Raw genomic sequence first — 17524 nt, forward strand, 5'->3', positions numbered from 1 at the left:
ATAAACCCCACTGATCTTTATCCATGGGTCCTAACCTACTGTGGGGGCCAAGAAATATTTCCAAACAAACAGCGAAGTCCATCGATGAGCTTGCTAACACTTGAGCTGACGTGGTGTCTGACAAACACACTCAAACCAAGAACAATTTCCTTTGAGCATCCTCCGCGTCTCTCAAACTACTATGAAGCCCAAAAACCCACCCGGGACAAACTAAAACCCACTACGTACATTACCCAGGTCTTATAAGCCAAACTGGGACCTACCAAATCCTCTTAAACCCAGAACAACCTCCTCCAAGCATCATCCGCATCCCGCAAACTACTATGCCGGCCAACAAACCCTCGCAAAGGAGCACCTGAGTCCCTCTATGTGCCTCATCCACGTCTCTCAAACCTATCCGGAGGCCAACAAACCCTCCCAAACCGGCTCCCAATCCCACCTCCAAGGTCTGGGTTAGTCCCATCCCTGAAACCTGGCAGCGCCCCCGGTTCACTGACCAGGTGCCAAGGCCGCCGTCGTTCTAGCCCAGCGCAGGGCGTCGCTCGTCCTCCGTCGACGCTCCTAGACCCGTCTGACGCGGGTCGACGACACGGGTCCAGGTGATCGCCGCTCTACACCGCGGACGGTGCCTGCGCGCAGGAAACGGGCGTGCAGGTTATATTTAATAAAGGAGTCCCGTTGCCACGGCAACTGCGAGGTGAACGAGCGCTGGTATTGATTCAGCCCACCTGAATTCAGGTCAGCCCCTGACTAAACACCTTCTCCCCCGTGTTACACGACCCCCTCCGCCCCTATCTCCGTTTCCGTTGCGTTCCCTTACGCCTCCAGCTGGATTCCTCACCGACCTTCGCCCCTCCGCACCCCCGCGCTCTGTCTACACGTGGGGGCACGCGACCGCCATGCATTATGGATACATGTAGTTCATCTTGATACGGACGGGGGACTAGCGCCGCTGCTTTCCCGGCACCCCTGCCATTCTCGCGCCCCTCCCCCCCCCCCGCGAACGCTCGCAAGAGGAGTGGGTGGCAGGGTCGCGCGGAAGGGTGAAGCGGTAGGCATCGAGGGCTGATTGGAATAATAGGGGGTGGCCTGTGGGTGGCTTGCTGAGCTTCAGGACTCTAATTGGGGTCCACTGTTGGGACTCCGGATGGTACACCTTTGTGCTGCTGGTATCATTGCGCTAGGGGGCTCCCTTTTTTAAAGCAACGACCTGGTTTTTAAGAAGACAGAGGGGTGAGAACGTTTCGTTTAACCGGGGACGTTGCCGCTCCACCCCACTCGTATTTTCTTTGACTCCTGTGAAACGCGGGCCATTGGGACACCCTCGCACAGTGGGCTAAACCGCGCTTTGAGCGCGGAAAAAATATTATTATGTCCCTAGCAGTGTTATTGATTAAGTAATGAAATGTATTTGAACGATTGACGTATACATGATATTAGGGGAACAAAAAAACTAAAATGTAAAGTTGTAATTTTATTTATTTACAAAAAATAGTTTTATCTTTATTTGTATTTTAATTGTTATCTGTCGCTACAAGACCCATCTTTTGTTGATATTCTATTGCTGTATAACTGTTTGCTAAGTCTAATAAATCGAGCAAACCTGCAGGAATCGCTGCTTTTTCGCGAAGTAAAAAATTTCGTAACTCCAGAAGATGCACAGATACGCAAATTCTTTTTATACCATTAATTCCTTAAATATATGTGTTGCTCTATACGAAAAGCACAATGCATGCAAACACGTGCAATTTTTTGTACACTTCGATAAAGTTAGAGTATCTGCTGACGGAAAGTATGAGAAGAGCCTCAACAAATTTATCTATGTAATGTGTAAAAAATTAATACAAAAACATGTTGCATACCCGGGGGAACACAAGCCATCACAGAAAAATAAAAAATAAAATAAAAATGCTTGCAATTCGCGACTGTACACCACTAAAGACTGAATACGTTCGATGAGTACGTGCAGCCGAAGTCGAGGGCAATATACCTGGCTCCCACGTGTTTCCCGATTGCCATTTCTTAAAATGTTTCATGACTTCCAGTACTCTAAGGTCGAAGATATTTTTTTTTTTTAATTTTTTCGCGTTCGAAGCCCACTGTGCGTCGCGGACGTTTTTTTAACGACTCGGTTTGACGGGGTTGTACGATGGTAAAGCGATTACGGAAGGGGTTGGCTAAGGAGCGCGAGCTCGTAAATGTTCGTCGATACGAGGACGATAATGGTGACAGCAATTAAGCGAGACTCGGCGGCCAAGATGTTCGCGGGGACGTTCGTCGCGATTTCCTTCCCCTTTCTTTTTTTAACGATCGATCCCCGCCGCCGTAAAGTTTAGCGGCTCGTGAAATATATATATATCGGGTGTTACTGGGGCGCGCGATCGAGCTGGGACCGCGATTAAACCGAATTAATATTTCTGTGGGGGATGGAAGAATTCGGGGTGGTCGCCACTGGTCGCCTATAATTTATGGCGATGATGCGAAGCGCTTGGAGATAAGAATGGGGGATTTGGAGAGGCTGTTGCTTCGCAGGGATTTGTGGAAAATGTTAGAACTGTCGAGCACAGTGAATTTTGAGGTTAGAGGGACTTAAAGGGGTCATTCTACTTTGAACCGCCGAAAAATTAAGATATTTTTAAAGATATTTTTCTGAGTAAACGCAACATATAATGAAATAAATCTTTTTGGTATTTATTAAGCTACTCTTATATCATACAAAAAAAATTAAAAAGAATTTTTGTAATTTGTTTTAATTGTTTTTTTTTTACAGTGAAAATATGGCACCTAAAAGAAAGGGCTTATAATTTCCCGGCTCAGGCTTATCCGAAACCAAAAATTCGAAAAGATTCTTAATCTGTATGACTGTCGCTATAGCCCCTAGCTAAATTATCAATTTTTATTGAAAAGTAAGAAAATGGCGCCGGTTTGAAAAAAAAGTTTGACAAAACCCCCAAATTGATGTATTCTCGGGTGTTCCATGAGAAAAATCTCGATTAGTTCTCGACAAAAATTGTTGATCGAGCTAGGGGTTGTAGCGACACTCGTGCAGATTAAGAATCTTCTGGAATTTTTTGTTTCGGATAAGCATGAGCCGGGAAATCACCAACGCCGTAAACACACCTCTTTTTTTTAGGTTCCATATTGACACTGTAAAAAAACAATTAAAACAAATTCCAAAAATTCTTTTTAATTTCGTTTTGTATAATACAAGACTAGCTTAATAAATACCAAAAAGATTTTTTTCATTATATGTTGTATTTACTGCGAAAAAAAATTTTGCAAATAGCTAAATTTTCGGCCGATCAAAGTAGAATGGCACCTTAAGTGAGATCAGAAGCAACACATGTAAGTGGGGGCTGGAAGGGTAGACACTGTGCAGATTCAACTGAGGGAGAAGTGGAAAGTAGTACAGCAGTAACTGAAACTTAGTAGAAATGTATGTTCAACCTAATTCAAACGAAACTCTGATCTACCTTGGATCTGTCTCAGCTCAAACTCATGCATATTTCAAACGTAGTATGGATCTGCGTTCAGCTGAGCGTAAATAGAAATTAAAGTAGACCTGACTGACAGCTAGACCCAGTTGAAACGCACTCCGAACCAAATTTAGATCACTAAAGTCAATGAAGCTTTTTAAAAAAAAAAACACAAAATTAAAAAGGTCACGAACACGTCGAAGAATTGAATTAACGGAGTCCTAAATTAAAAAAAATAATAATAATAATACTAGCCTCTTAAATGAGTTTCTAATGCGAGAGACTTGAAATCCGGGGTCCAAGAGGCACAGTAAAATTTTTTGATGGCTTCTAAAAACGGGAGCGCAGGCGGAAGCCGCAAACGCACGAAACCGCGACGGGGTTTCAGCTTACATGGAAACTCGATTAAACGATACGGCGAAATAACGTCGTTAAATAATGCCATTACGGTCAGCCATCGTCACTGATAAATCAATTGGCCGGCCCATGGTAACGAGTATTATTGATGGACGAGCGTAAAATATGATTACGATTACAGGTCCCAGCGGAAATTTCGTTTCAGCACTGGCCGGCCGTGCTGCGACATGGGAATTTCAACGCACCGTGCCGCGCGCGCGCACAGTTCGGGAAAGTTCGACGTGAAAGTAGCGGAAAATTCAATTTTCCCGAAGTACTGGTAATACGAGAACGTATTTCACCCCGCGGGTAATGGGGGTTTATAGAGTCACTCGGTTCTCTGGTTAGTTATTTTAAAGATCACGTCGAGCTCCGTTGATTCGCTTCATCTACTAGTTGCTCCTTTGAAAGTCATAGCTGTGGGTTCGGGCAGATACCTAGTGGGGTGTATATTTATTCGAGCAGCTAGTGTACACTACTTATGGAGCTCGGAACGTGTCCCGATCTGGTTTCAATACACACTTGCAGTGGATCTATTTAGAAGCTTTACACAAGTTTAGCTCGCGCCTAATCTATACAGAATTGAGATGCTGCTGGACCTAATTTAGGCACTTGGAACTTGGCTCATATTTAATCCAAACCTGTTTCAGAATTCACTAAATTCTAACAGTAACCTAGGGCTGATGTAACTGCAACTAGTAGGGTCTAGCAGAAGTTAAATCGCTGTCGATTGAATAATGATTGATATTTTTGCATGTAATTCGTTTGAAAGTAATGAGAAATTTATTCATCTCTCATGTAGCATCGGTTAGAATCGTTGACACTTACAGATTTTTAATTAGGAATTAATAGACGTAAGACGTGCAAAAATCTGGTTCTGGAAAAAGTGTACCTAATATCGCCGACTCAAGAAATATTGACTAATTCATGTCTATATGAGCTTTTACTGTCATTTTCACGTGTGCTTTTATTACTTCTTGCTCTATAAATGGTTGCTTATGAATCTTTGATTTTATTTTTATTTCAGGAATAGAATTTTAAAATATTTTATTTTTTACCAATCCTCGCTAAGGATTTCCGTCCTGACGGACACGTTCTCAAGGAACTCCCCTCGCAAAAGGTCAACCGTCTATTTACACAGCGCATTATTATAAAGCCTAATGGAGTCTCCATTAATGCAGCCTGTAGCGAGGATAGACAGAGCAATTATAGTGCCATTAAACTTCCCTATAATTTACCCAGTTTCCTCGTAAGTCATCCTCCCTCTCGCGCGCGCGCGCGCGACCTACAACCTCGCGTCACTTAACAAGTCAGTATTCACACCGGCTACCATCCTCCCCGGCTAATGCTACTGGCAATGCGGGGGTCGATAAATCTGGATCGATTCACTCTCATGCATTCCCAGAGCTAGCATCAAAGCTCCTGTTCCAAATTTCATTGCAGATCGCGCACTCTGTGTGGCTTGAGGTTTGCCAACCAAGTGGCATGAGTACTGTCAAGTTTTAGATTGAGAATAAAATTTAGTGCTGCGTGTGTGCGAGTAGTGGTCCGCGCTGCTTGATCCGGGGAACTGGACTGGATTAAAAAAAGGAAAAATGAGTACAACTTTAGGGGTTGATTCACCCCCTCAGAGTGACTTGCCGCGGTGAGAAAGAATTAAAAAAAGGACGTCCCAGGTCTCTGCATACTCCAACGTGCTCCGCGTTCACACGAGCCTTCATTAAAATCAGTATTCTCGGATTGGAAGCGTCTCCTAGTTAGCCCCCCTCGACCACCCTCTGTCAGAACTGTCAGCCTCCACCTTTCCAGCCTCCTCTGACTCGATTCCCCGAAAATAAACGGTCGAAGAGCGACCCGGCACCTCGTCGAAGGACGACCCGCTCGCTCGCTGGCTTCCGTGTGCCTCGGCAGCCAATGAGAATTTCGTCATTCCTTCTATAATTATTGCCGGCGTCACGCCGTCGTCGCCCGTAGGCGTGCGTGATCCCGCGACGCTATCAAGGATGAAACTCGACAGCTTTCGGCTAAAATTACGCCGCAATTATCGCATCCGCAGCCAGCCGGCTTCTGGGGGAGGAAGCGAGCAGGCGATCGTCGATCGAGCCACGGGCAAAGTTCAAACTCTGTGCCACCAGTGATCCGTGCAAGTTGAACCCCTTTCTCCTCGATCCACGCGCAATCTGCCGGGGTTCCAACCTTTCCCACTGCGAACCCCGCAGTCGGAGTTTAATCCTCTGCGGTCCCTGCGCAACGACCTGGCCAGGGGAGTTTCGACCCAATGATTGATCATCCGATATAGGGCTTCTGCCCTGCTGCTGCCGCCTCTGGTTTGACGAACTTCAAACCCACGGTCTCTGTCCATCCGAGGTCTACCGTTTGCTCCCTTGGCTCATCATCTATAGAGTATTGTGGATCGCTAGCGTTGGTGTGCTGGCTTTGGGGGTCTTGGAAGTAGTTAAGGGATGCAGCATCTTGGGCAACGGAATGTTTTAATTTCGGGCATAGTGGCAAACCTCTGAACACTTTTTGAGTGCTGCGAGATTTTGAGAAATGCCTTTTAAAGTTCCGCGCAAAGAGAATTCTAAGCGTCACGCTCTCTTCTCTCTTTATTTGCGAAGTAAACACCCCGTTCGGGGGGCTCCGGGACAAATCTTCCAATGCTTCCCCCACAAGATATCGGACGTGAAAGTCTCGCTTGATCCCAAGTGTGTTGTTGAGTTTGGCAGAGGGGGTTTTTGTAACCGTCCGATACCCCTTCTCCTGGACGAGAAAGGGGATTCCTTTCTTGTCCCCCGTCGACCCTAATCGTAACAGGTGCATTGATGATTTAAGATTTAGGGAGAGAAAGAAGAGATGCGCCTTCGTCTTGGGACCGTCGATAAGACTCATCAGTAGACCGAAAGGAATAAACTTGAAACTTGTATATATACGAACGAGACTGGTGCTTAGGACTAGCGAGAAAGAATTTGAAAGATTAGACCTCTGGTGGCGCTGGCGAGCACTAACAGTCGCGATCCCTGGGCCGAGTTGCCAGTTCGAAGTCTTGTGCTTTGCATGGAGGAGGATTTGATTCGCTGAGATTATGGGGCATGTGTTCCGGTTTGTATTTAGTATGATGTTCGCTTGATTTGTGACGAGAGCGATTCATCGTGCCAGCGTATCGGGAAGAATTACAACGCCGGTTGTAACGAATCGGCGCGAGACGACACGGCTGAAATGCACGTAACGGAGATTCGCGGGGGGCTCCCATAGTTCGGGGGCTTTTGTTCGAAAGATTATTTCCGAGGCATGCGCCCGTGACACCTGGCTTACGTGTATCGGCCGTAAAATATGATGGATGAGGAGCGTGGCGTGATTAAAGTCCAGAGGAACGATGTGATCCAGCGCCAGCTCTTTCGAATCGGGGCTTTTCGTCGCTGAATTATTGGGCGCCCGGGCGAGGAAAATAGTTCTTCGCTTCCTTCCTCTTTTACTCAATTAACGTGCGAAATTGTTGTACGTGAGGACTTGAAGAACGTGCAAAGAATTCGACAAATTTTTAAGATCCTGGATGTTACTCATTTCTACATATATAACTCCACATAATTCTACTTATTTCTGGTAAAGTCCACCTTATTATACTTAATTTCACTCGTTTCTACTCAATTTTACTTCACTCATTTCTACTCAATTTTACTTCACTCATTTCTACTCGATTTTACTTCACTCATTTCTACTCAATTTTACTTCACTCATTTCTACTCAATTTTACTTCACTCATTTCTACTCGATTTTACTTCACTCATTTCTACTCAATTTTACTTCACTCATTTCTACTCAATTTTACTTCACTCATTTCTACTCAATTTTACTTCACTCATTTCTACTCAATTTTACTCCACTCATTTCTACTCGATTTTACTTCACTCATTTCTACTCAATTTCACTACACTCATTTCTACTCAATTTTACTCCACTCGTTTCTACTCAAGTTTACTTCACTCATTTCTACTCAATTTTATTTCACTCATTTCTACTCAATTTTACTTCACTCATTTCTGCTCAATTTTACTTCACTCATTTCTATTCAATTTTACTTCACTCATTTCTACTCAATTTTACTTCACTCATTTCTACTCAGTTTTACTTTACTCATTTCTACTCAATTTTACTTCACTCATTTCTACTCAATTTTACTTCACTCATTTCTACTCAATTTTACTCCACTCGTTTCTACTCAATTTTACTTCACTCATTTCTACTCAATTTTATTGAATTACTCTCATTTCTACTTAATTCCACAAACTTATACTAATTTCTAGTTAATTCAACTCAATTCTACTTATTACTAGTTAAGTCCTCCTAATTATACTTAATTTCACTTAATTCCACTCAGTTTTACTGAATTTCACTCATTCCCATTCAACTTTACTTAATTTCACTCGTTTACACTCAATCCCCTTCTTTTATATTGATTTACCTTTAACGTTACTGAATTTCAATTAAACAACACAGATCTTCTACTCAAGTGCCAGTGAAAACCTACTCAACTTAAAGTTCGACGAAAATAATTGAAAATTGAACGGAGAATACAGACCTGATTAATGAAGACAATTTGAAACCTCTCCAATTGAAAGGCCACTTCGACTTTTGCTCGATCCGATTTCCCACTGAAACGTGCACTGCTCCGAATGGCTAATCTCTTAAGAACGAGAATCTCTAATCTCTCTTAGTTTCGAGAATGTCGCAGACTAATATTGGCGATTAAATGGAGAGGTTTATGCTCCTCGATGGGGGGTCCTGCATGGAGGCTAGACGAGCCGGTTAATGGCCGTTCAAAAGTCTAATGAGGGTAATTCCTAATCCCTGGCAAATGGACATCGACCTTATTTGCTCCACCAGAGGCGATATCGATCGGTCGTCGCACGAAATTTGACGTGACAGGGTTAATTGAGGGGCTGGGACGTCAGCCTACGGTGGCTCGACTATCGGATCCCGAAGAACCTCGATTATGGTCGTGGCAAATGTTGTGTGTAATAAGTTCCCGGTGCAATTCGCTCTGATTACCGTTCCGTTGTTTCTGCGCCGACTAATGGGCGTGAACGTTGTTCCAGCGTAGTTTACAGAGCTAGGGATGCCTTCTTCATTCAGAACGAACCAGTGCCTCCTCAATTATTAACTCGCGGGGCTTTTCCGCAGGAGCATGGCAAATTACCGTTCCTAAGTTCGAGTATCAACTCGGGGAGGCATTTTGTTTCGAGCGGCGAGAGATTCTCTGAGAAAATGTTGAAGAATTTTCTTCAATTTTTTTAGATGAAGAAGAGTGGAGATGGCGGGAGTTGGTTTAATAAAAATTCGAATAATTTAACATCGCGATGAGGGGTAAAAGGAAGAATAGGGTTTTTGAGATAACAGTGCGTTATAACGAAGGAACATGGCATAAGGGTGGGTAGTATGGAGTGCAAGGAATGAAGGAGGAACGAGGGGCAAGGAAAGCAGAAAGTAAAGGAAGAAATGAAGGTACAGTGTGGAATGAAAGAGGGGAGAAAAGATGATATAATGGGTAACAGAAGGGAGAAGTGGGAAAGGTAGAGGGGAGCTGGTGAAATTATCGATCAGAGTTCCAGCTAATTACTTTAGGATTGACATGATGGCTTTATATTCATCAGTCATCCATGACAATTCGCCACAGACCTCATCTGTCATGGATTCCCAGCGATATCGATCGCCTCCCATTCAAACTGACACGCTGGCGAATAATTGAAGGTGTCAAATAGCAAATGCTGGGGACATATTGAAATCTGCAGTAACTATATTGTTTTTCAGGCATCCAGTGTGGCCTGCGGCTTGTTTCGCTCGTGGGAACGCGGCTTAAGGCAAGATAAGTAGCAGCTAAGTGAAACTTGTATCGAGAAACAGTGGCAGTGTTGTTGAGAATAGCGTAGATTGAGTGAAATATTTATTTGAGGATTTAGAGCGAAGCCTTAAGCCTCGTTCCCACGTGAAAAACTTCATGGCACATTTTACGCTTTGTAGCAAGTGATTTAAAAGAACATTTCCAATTCGAGACGACCATCAGCTGCTCGATTCCCTTCTTAGGATTTCGAATGTGTTCTTTGTCTCACGTTTTACACGTGGGATCGTGGCTTAAGCTATGAAAAAAACAGTGTTTTAGGTGATCTTTATGGGGAAACTTTGAAAAAACTGTAACAATACTGTGGAGATTAATATAAATTGAATGAACTGATATTTGGAGAGTTTAAAGTCACACCTTAAGCCGCGTTCCCACGTGTACAATCGTATGCCACATTTGACACGTGTAAATATTATTATTTATTTACGTAAAAATTTCCATTCGATACGATCACCGACTCTACGATTTCCTTTTTAAGATTTCAAGCGTGTTCTTTGTCTCACATTTTACACGTGGGATCGCAGCTTAAGCTATGGGAGCAGTGTCTAAAGCGATCCTTAAAACGAGTACATTGAAAAACTGTGCAAATCCTGTTGAGATTAATATAAATTGAATGAACTGGTATTTTGAGGATTCAAAGTGACACCTTAAGGCGCGCTCCCACGTGCATAATCCTATGCCGCGTTAGACACGCGTGAGTACGCGAGTTAAAATAATTTCCACGGGAACAGCAACGGTGGATGATCTGATTTACGCTCCCTGACTTGGCATAATCGCCTCTCGGGCGTCTGGGAACTTGGTGAAAGGCGCGCGCACAATATCTGTGTGCGCATCAGCCGTCGTCGATCGTATTCAAACAACGTCCATAATGAAAGCACTCGGCTGAAACAGGAAATCTCCGCGAAATCGACTCGAGTTACCTACCGGTAACCCTGGCAACTGACTGATGAAAGCTTCTGGGGCTCGTCTTACTGGATGCTTTTCCGATCCACGAGAATAGAAGGAGAACAGGGATATTCTACGATAAAAAAACAGACAATTTGCGCCATATTCCTTGGACCCGCGACATTAGAGTCTCGATTTATCGGTGATCGAAGTTGCGTGCACGCTGGGGGCACCTGGTACCGCTCCAGTAAAAACGTAACTCGATATTCACGGAATTATTCGAATTTATGCCGAAACTATAGCAACCATAAAATCGTAGCCCTTGTAGAAAAATATTTTTTTGCAATGACTATTAAAAAAAAACACAACCAGGGATTTTCAAAATAAAAAATACACCAGTGATAACAATATAACGAGCAGCCTGAAATGTTTGTGTATATTATATGAAAATATTAATTTTAACCATAACATTGACCGTCGCCATATGTTCCATTTAATTTAGAATTATTTGCGCGCTGGTTATTGTATCAAAACGCCGGTCGAATAGTTTAGAAGATTGCAAAACGACGCGATACGTGTATTTTCGCTGCTATTTCGTCACTGATATTCTTGTATAATGTAAAATCGAGAAGACGCTGCGACAAGTTGCAGCAACTTGTCGCGTTCTATGCTTCTTTAACGCGCCAGCAAGTTTTCTGGGGCGGACCGCCGCTGGGGGTGAGTTGAGAACTTGCGGAGAGTTCGCAAAGCCCCTTCACTTTTCCAAAATATGTACAATCCACTTAGAGATGCGACGATCTTTTACGAAAATTAGCTTCCATTCAGAAAATGATCACTATTTTAACGAAATGCGGTGCCATCATAGCTATCATACGTTATCATCGTTATTAGAACGATAATGATACTGTACGATAGACTTACAAACGTGATTATCAGCATTCTAACCTATCAGTTAATTACTGCGCTATCATACTATCATACTATCATATCATCATGATCACACTTTCCAAAATTTATATGATTACCTAATTGTGAGTTCAAATTGCGTCAGTATGATGGTATCATACAATCATCATACTGCACAATTGATAACATATTTCATCATAACTTGGCTAATATTCTCGCAGAGTGCATAGAGCCTGATAATTCTCATTTTCAAGCAACCTCAATTCTCTGCTATCATCGCTATCATACAATGACACATCATCGTGTCAACTGTTTCTGGGCGCGCTAGTCAAGGCCGCCGAGAGTCGTGCTCGGCTCTGTCCAAAGCTCTGCGTAATTTTGCCTCGAATCCACGAAAAGACGGTTTGCACGCGAATCCAACACGCAATGACTTCACCTGTTTTGCAACGCGATCATCTGGCAATGATGCTAGGGCGACAGTATCATTTCTAAATGGAGCAGAACGGGCGTCACCAGTGGGTCATGGTGATCCAAAGATACAAATTGAACCGCCGGTTACCGTGTTTCACAAAGGGAACCCCGTCTAATTCAATCAAAAGACAAAACTACCACACGAACTCATCCCAGATGAAATCGAAACCGAAGTTTCTGCAAAAATCGAAAAACCGTGGATTTGAAAAATAATTCAAACCCCTGCGCACGAGGTACCCCAAAATAATCCCCAGAAATTACAACGTTGACATTTCGCTACAAATCGCGACTTCGTGCGGGGTAAAAATAGTAGGCCACGATTTCGTGATCCTAGTTGCTTCCGTGTCGTGCGAGCGCCGTGAAGTTCGCCGCGTCACGGAATTAATTAAGTCTTCCACCCTATTTTTAGGGGCCTCCCCGTAATTGAATGTCAATCCTGCGCTCGTTAACGGCCCGGCTGCACAATATAATGGCCTCCGTTGTCGTTCGAGGGCTGCCAGCGTTGAACGATGACAATCGAATTTTTCACGGCGCCCTTCGTTCCTCCGCGGGTCCGTTTCCGACGAACGATTACGGGACGACCTTTCGCATTTCATTCCATCTGAATTTTTCACGGACGGATCGAAGCCGATGTATATTAAGTGCGACAACAGCGCCGACCTGGCGGCAAAAATTGTTATAATAATATTAATTGTCGCGGGGGCGGCGGTGTGGAATTTTAATTCTGGGGCAGGGTTGCAGTCTAAATATTCGATTTACTTGGCACGGGCGGTTTGGATGTCAAAAATGAATTTATGTCGGATGGAAATTGACCGCTGGTTTTATTTAGTGCTGTATCATTCTGGGTCTCGTTGGATTCCGCTCGATCTCGCTGAATTCTTGCGAATTGCAGTGATTTTAGTTTAGTCTGTATAAATTGTGTTCGAATGGAGGTAGAGGGGTATTCAAACTCTTTTAGATGAATAGGAAATTGAGCGATCAAAGAAATCTGGAACGATACTTCCGTACTCGCCGCTAGATGGCATTTCGACCGTCTCCGCTTTCTCGCAAGTGCTCCCTCGACTACCTATTCGTATATATACCCACTAGCAGGCTCAGGACGAAACGCATTCTCCTTTCCTGTTCTTCTTTCCTTCACTATTTACCTTTCCTCCTTCAAATCGTGGGTCAAATATTAAAACAAATAGTAAGTAGATAAAGAAAGAGTAGTTTGAGTAACGAAATCAATAAAAATTCGACTACTAGTTGAATAAATATTAAATGGGAACAGTCAAATAATAACAGCGTTTAAAGTTAAATAAATTGGATAATTAAATGATTGAATAATTGAATAAGGAAGTGTCGATTCTCTCTACTGATTTCCCAAGTACCCCCAATTCTCTTCCAAATAACGCTGTTGTTCCTCGGACAGCGAAGTTTTCGATCGTCCGGCGTTTCCATTTAATTAATCGGATCGAACGTCGTTTAAAACGACTGGACAGCTCCACTCGAACCGAAAATCATTCAACGGTTTGAGCTCGAAAGCGCAGGAGAGGGTGCGTTGCGTCAGATACATCGGACGGGGCGGAATGGAAAGTCCTGTGGCCGTTGGGTACACGAGATTTCGAGTTCTCTTCAAATATTTCGACAGCCGGCGAGCAGAAAGCCGCGCTTGTATCAATAAACAATTTACCCGTGGATTGACATGGTATCAGTCAACCCAATAAATGGTTCCCATTGTTCCCGCAGAGGCATTGATGGAAGTATCGTTCGACAGCTAACGATTTCAAGGGGCACAGCAGCGATATCAATTAAACTTTCAAAAACAGATAGACTATCCGCGCTGGAAGTAATTTAGTGACTGTTAAATTAGTTAACGGGCGAAAGTTTTGGGAAAATTGTCCTGGTGGATTACCGGATTCATGAATATTTATGGATGATTGGAAATTCATCAGATTGTTGCTGATAGCGAGGTATTAATAATGGACGGTAGATTGGTAATCGCCAACGAATATGCTGTGTTCATTAAACAGTGATGCGCGCAGTATATTGTAATTGTTTCTGAATTATTGGTGTTAATAATGGAGTTTAGTAGAACATACGTCATGAGAAATTCTGATCTAGAGTTAATTCTAGGAAAAAGGTCCGTAATTGTGATCTAACTTAAGCCATTCAGAACCTTTCATTGTTTTTCCCTAGTAGTATATAAGTTTCCCTAAGAGTGTACAAGTTCCCCTAGTAGTGCATAAGTTTCCCTAGTAGTACATACGTTTCCCTAGTATTATATAAGTTTCCCTAGTAGTGTGTAAGTTTCCCTAGTAGCTGCAGTATGTACATATATTTCCCTAGTAGTGGTATACATGTAATACTATCCCCCACTAGTGGAAGGCAGAAAGACTAGCTAGTGCAACACCATAACACGAAAATTAATTAAAACTTCCTTGCCCAATCATCATCTACTAATTAACTGACTTACAATTAGATCTCCACATTTACCATTTCACATTAAAATTTATCAATCCCATATAACTTTCAACACCATCCAAGGTACCCTACTATTGGGTACCTCCATGCTCAAAAAACTATTTAAAAAACACTATTCAGCTTCCAGCTACTAACATTCTAATTAACAACCAAGTTTCTCAAGATTCCATGACTCACAATCCCACTAGGTCACAATGCACTGAACCTATTTGCGCAGACACTCACCTCCCTCCTAATGGAGCAACTAGTGTACTCACGTACAGGGTGTTTCAGCGAAGGAGGCTACTGGAAGCACCTCTAACATGCATGCTCCTTCTGCCAACAGTGTCAGAGTTCGCCCAGGAGCTGGGCGTGGCTATGGAGAACCATTCCGTCAACGTACGACGTCTCGTCGACGACTTTCGCAGCAGGTCCGCGGAGACGAGGGTGGACTCAGGCGGCATGCGGCGCGTCTGGGAAAGCCTGCTGCGCCAGGTCGAGGCGGACGCAGTAGCCCACCTGGACCTGGCCTCGGTCCTTCAGCAACAGCTGTCCAGGCCGACTCTGGAGGCCAGCTTCCATCGGAAGCTCCAGTCCAGAAAGGTGAGCACTCCTGAGCGCTATTACAACCCCTTTCCCCGAGTCTCGGAGCAGTGGATGAGGAAGAACGCTTTGGCGCAGCGTTCCAAATGGGAATCGAGTTAAAACGTGCAAAAAATTGCTGACACTTCTGCTCGGACGTCGATTGCATTGCCAATCTTGTAATTAGGAGAGTGCCCCAAAATGGGATATCCGTGTATCTCTGATGCGTCTGGTGAAATGGATGTGATGGCGAGGGCAGAGTTGTATTCACATGGTGCAACTCTGCAACTGTATTTGTCTTATCAGAGGCACCACTATTGGAGATATGCCCTATTGTTCATGGGAGAGGGACACTGTAGCCTAAATGGGCTACCTATAGAGGGATATCTGGACATTTCTGATGATTCCAGTGATAAGAATATCCTGCCGAGGACAAAGTTGCATTCTGGCCTGCCACATTTCACCTCTCACACCATGAAGCCTTATCTTCAGCACCATATTCGTGCCACTAGGGGCAGCACGGTTGCACAGGTGTTGCCTATTCGGTGCCTCGTTTGAACGAGGATGGCATAAGAAAGGCATATTCTTCATTATGATCAGTTGGAGGATGCATTCCTTCAAACTTCAAGCATCAATTACCCAGACTGCCCTCCATGTCTCACAACTAATACCTAGTTAGGGTTCTTTCTCTCAGCGGGGACTTAAATGCTCTTATATCATTTTTACTCATACATGCACAACCATCAATTGAGCTCTATTTTCCTACAGTAGTATTGAAAAGAAAGTTGAAACTGTGATTCATCAGAATAAGCTACTTCCATTAGAATTATATCTTAACATGCATTTCTCATAGATTCAGTTGTTAATCATGTGGCCATATAAAAATATGCGTTCCCTTTGACTACCACTGTACACCAAGCAATCATTCCCACCCCACCAGCCACTCCGCTAGTACCAGTAACACCACGCCTTCCCTACTGACCAAAGGCAACTGCCTCTGCTCCCGTTTTCAGGTGTTCACCCACCGCGAGGCTTACGAGCAGCTGGTGGCCAAGTCCGAGGAGAAGCTGCAGCGCGCTCGGGGTGACTACAAGCGCGCGTACGCCGCCGTGCTGCTGGCCGACAGCGGGAGCGACCAGGAGCTGAAGCGCGCCTACTTCGAGGCGCACAACGCGTACGTCCTACAGCTGAGGGCCACGAACGCCATCACCGAGCGCTACCAGACCCAATGCCTGCCCGGTTTGCTCGGCGAGATCGCCGAAGTCTACGAGGAGCTGTGCGGACTGGCCTGCAAGTGCGTCTCCGGCGTGTCGGAGGCCGCCGCGGAGCAGGCCAGCGAGCAGACGAAACGCTACCAGGGCGTCGTGAAGGAGGCTCAGATCGTCGCGCCGCTGAACGACCTGCAAGTACGTGCGGCAGACATCCTTGCCCCTTGAACTATGGCGCGGTGACTGTTCGAATCGTTCCACCCGAGAGGAGTGGTCCTTGGGAGGGAGGAACTAGGGCGGACGGGTACTTATCACTAGGCCGCAGTTAGGGATTTAGCGCAACAGATTGTCGCTGAAGCGTGGCGAACTGGGGGAGTTGGGGCTGTTCTAGATGGGTAATTCCGGGGGAGAGTTGAGAAAGGGTACAAAGGGATTATCTGGTGTTAAGTGAACTATTTAAGTCAACTTAGGTTGTGATGATACTACCATCTCTATCACTAGGGGAGCCCAAAGTATCTTTGCTCGAGGATACCGCCTAATTAATTTTCTTTCTTTGCAACTTTGAGCTTCTAATCACCTCCCACTCTTATTGTAGGAATAGGTTATATAATTGCGGATCCGCAGCCAGTCGCCTAGCCAACTCCACCAAAACCGATCCTCTGAGGCCTCCATATTCCGGGCTCCCTCTTATGGGGTTTCCTGCTCCCACAATATTTTAAATACACTATTAGTCGCCCATAATGTGTTCCTGCCTAACGCACAGGTAGTACAGATTTATCAGATGGACTTGCGAATAAGATTGCCTAGAAGTCCCCAGTCAAATACTGCGCTATCAATTAATAAGGTGTCTTCCTTTTAATGCGATGTCTGAAACTGAGGGCTATGTGTCCAGATTCTGGCGCGGAGCCTATCAGCAACAGCAACTCCATCGAAGAAGCCAGCCAGACGCCTGTTCGTCGCACCTGGCCCTCCAGAACAGGTGCCGATGGAGAGAATCAATCAGGTGCCCTCGCTGAGAGACGAGCTGGCCCCCACAGGGACCAGCACTCTACCCATGATGGATGACCTTCGACACGAACACGACGGTCTCAACCAGGAGATATCTCGCCTCCAGAATGCTTTGGATGCCCTGGTCCGCATGCAACGCAAGTGAGTGGAAGTATTAGTGGCGTAGTTGAGTCGAAGGCATCCCCACTATAGTAGATTGTGAATACAGTAAGTGGGCTACTAGGTAGTCCGTAGTGTAAACGGAAAGTGAACTTAGC

General features: G+C 44.6%; 1 protein-coding gene across 3 annotated transcripts in view; it reads left to right on the forward strand.

Annotated features, from left to right (window-relative positions):
• Positions 1–17524, forward strand: part of Stacl (SH3 and cysteine-rich domain-containing protein) — a 70590-nt gene that overhangs the window by 28789 nt on the left and 24277 nt on the right. For all 3 annotated transcript variants that reach the window (XM_076828064.1, XM_076828066.1, XM_076828065.1), the window contains exons 3-5: positions 14816–15072; positions 16065–16457; positions 17152–17408. In XM_076828064.1, coding sequence (XP_076684179.1) covers positions 14816–15072; positions 16065–16457; positions 17152–17408 — 907 coding nt within the window. The remainder of the gene's footprint in view (positions 1–14815; positions 15073–16064; positions 16458–17151; positions 17409–17524) is intronic.

This window comes from Andrena cerasifolii, chromosome 15 (assembly GCF_050908995.1).
Source record: "Andrena cerasifolii isolate SP2316 chromosome 15, iyAndCera1_principal, whole genome shotgun sequence".
Lineage (NCBI taxonomy): Eukaryota > Metazoa > Arthropoda > Insecta > Hymenoptera > Andrenidae > Andrena > Andrena cerasifolii.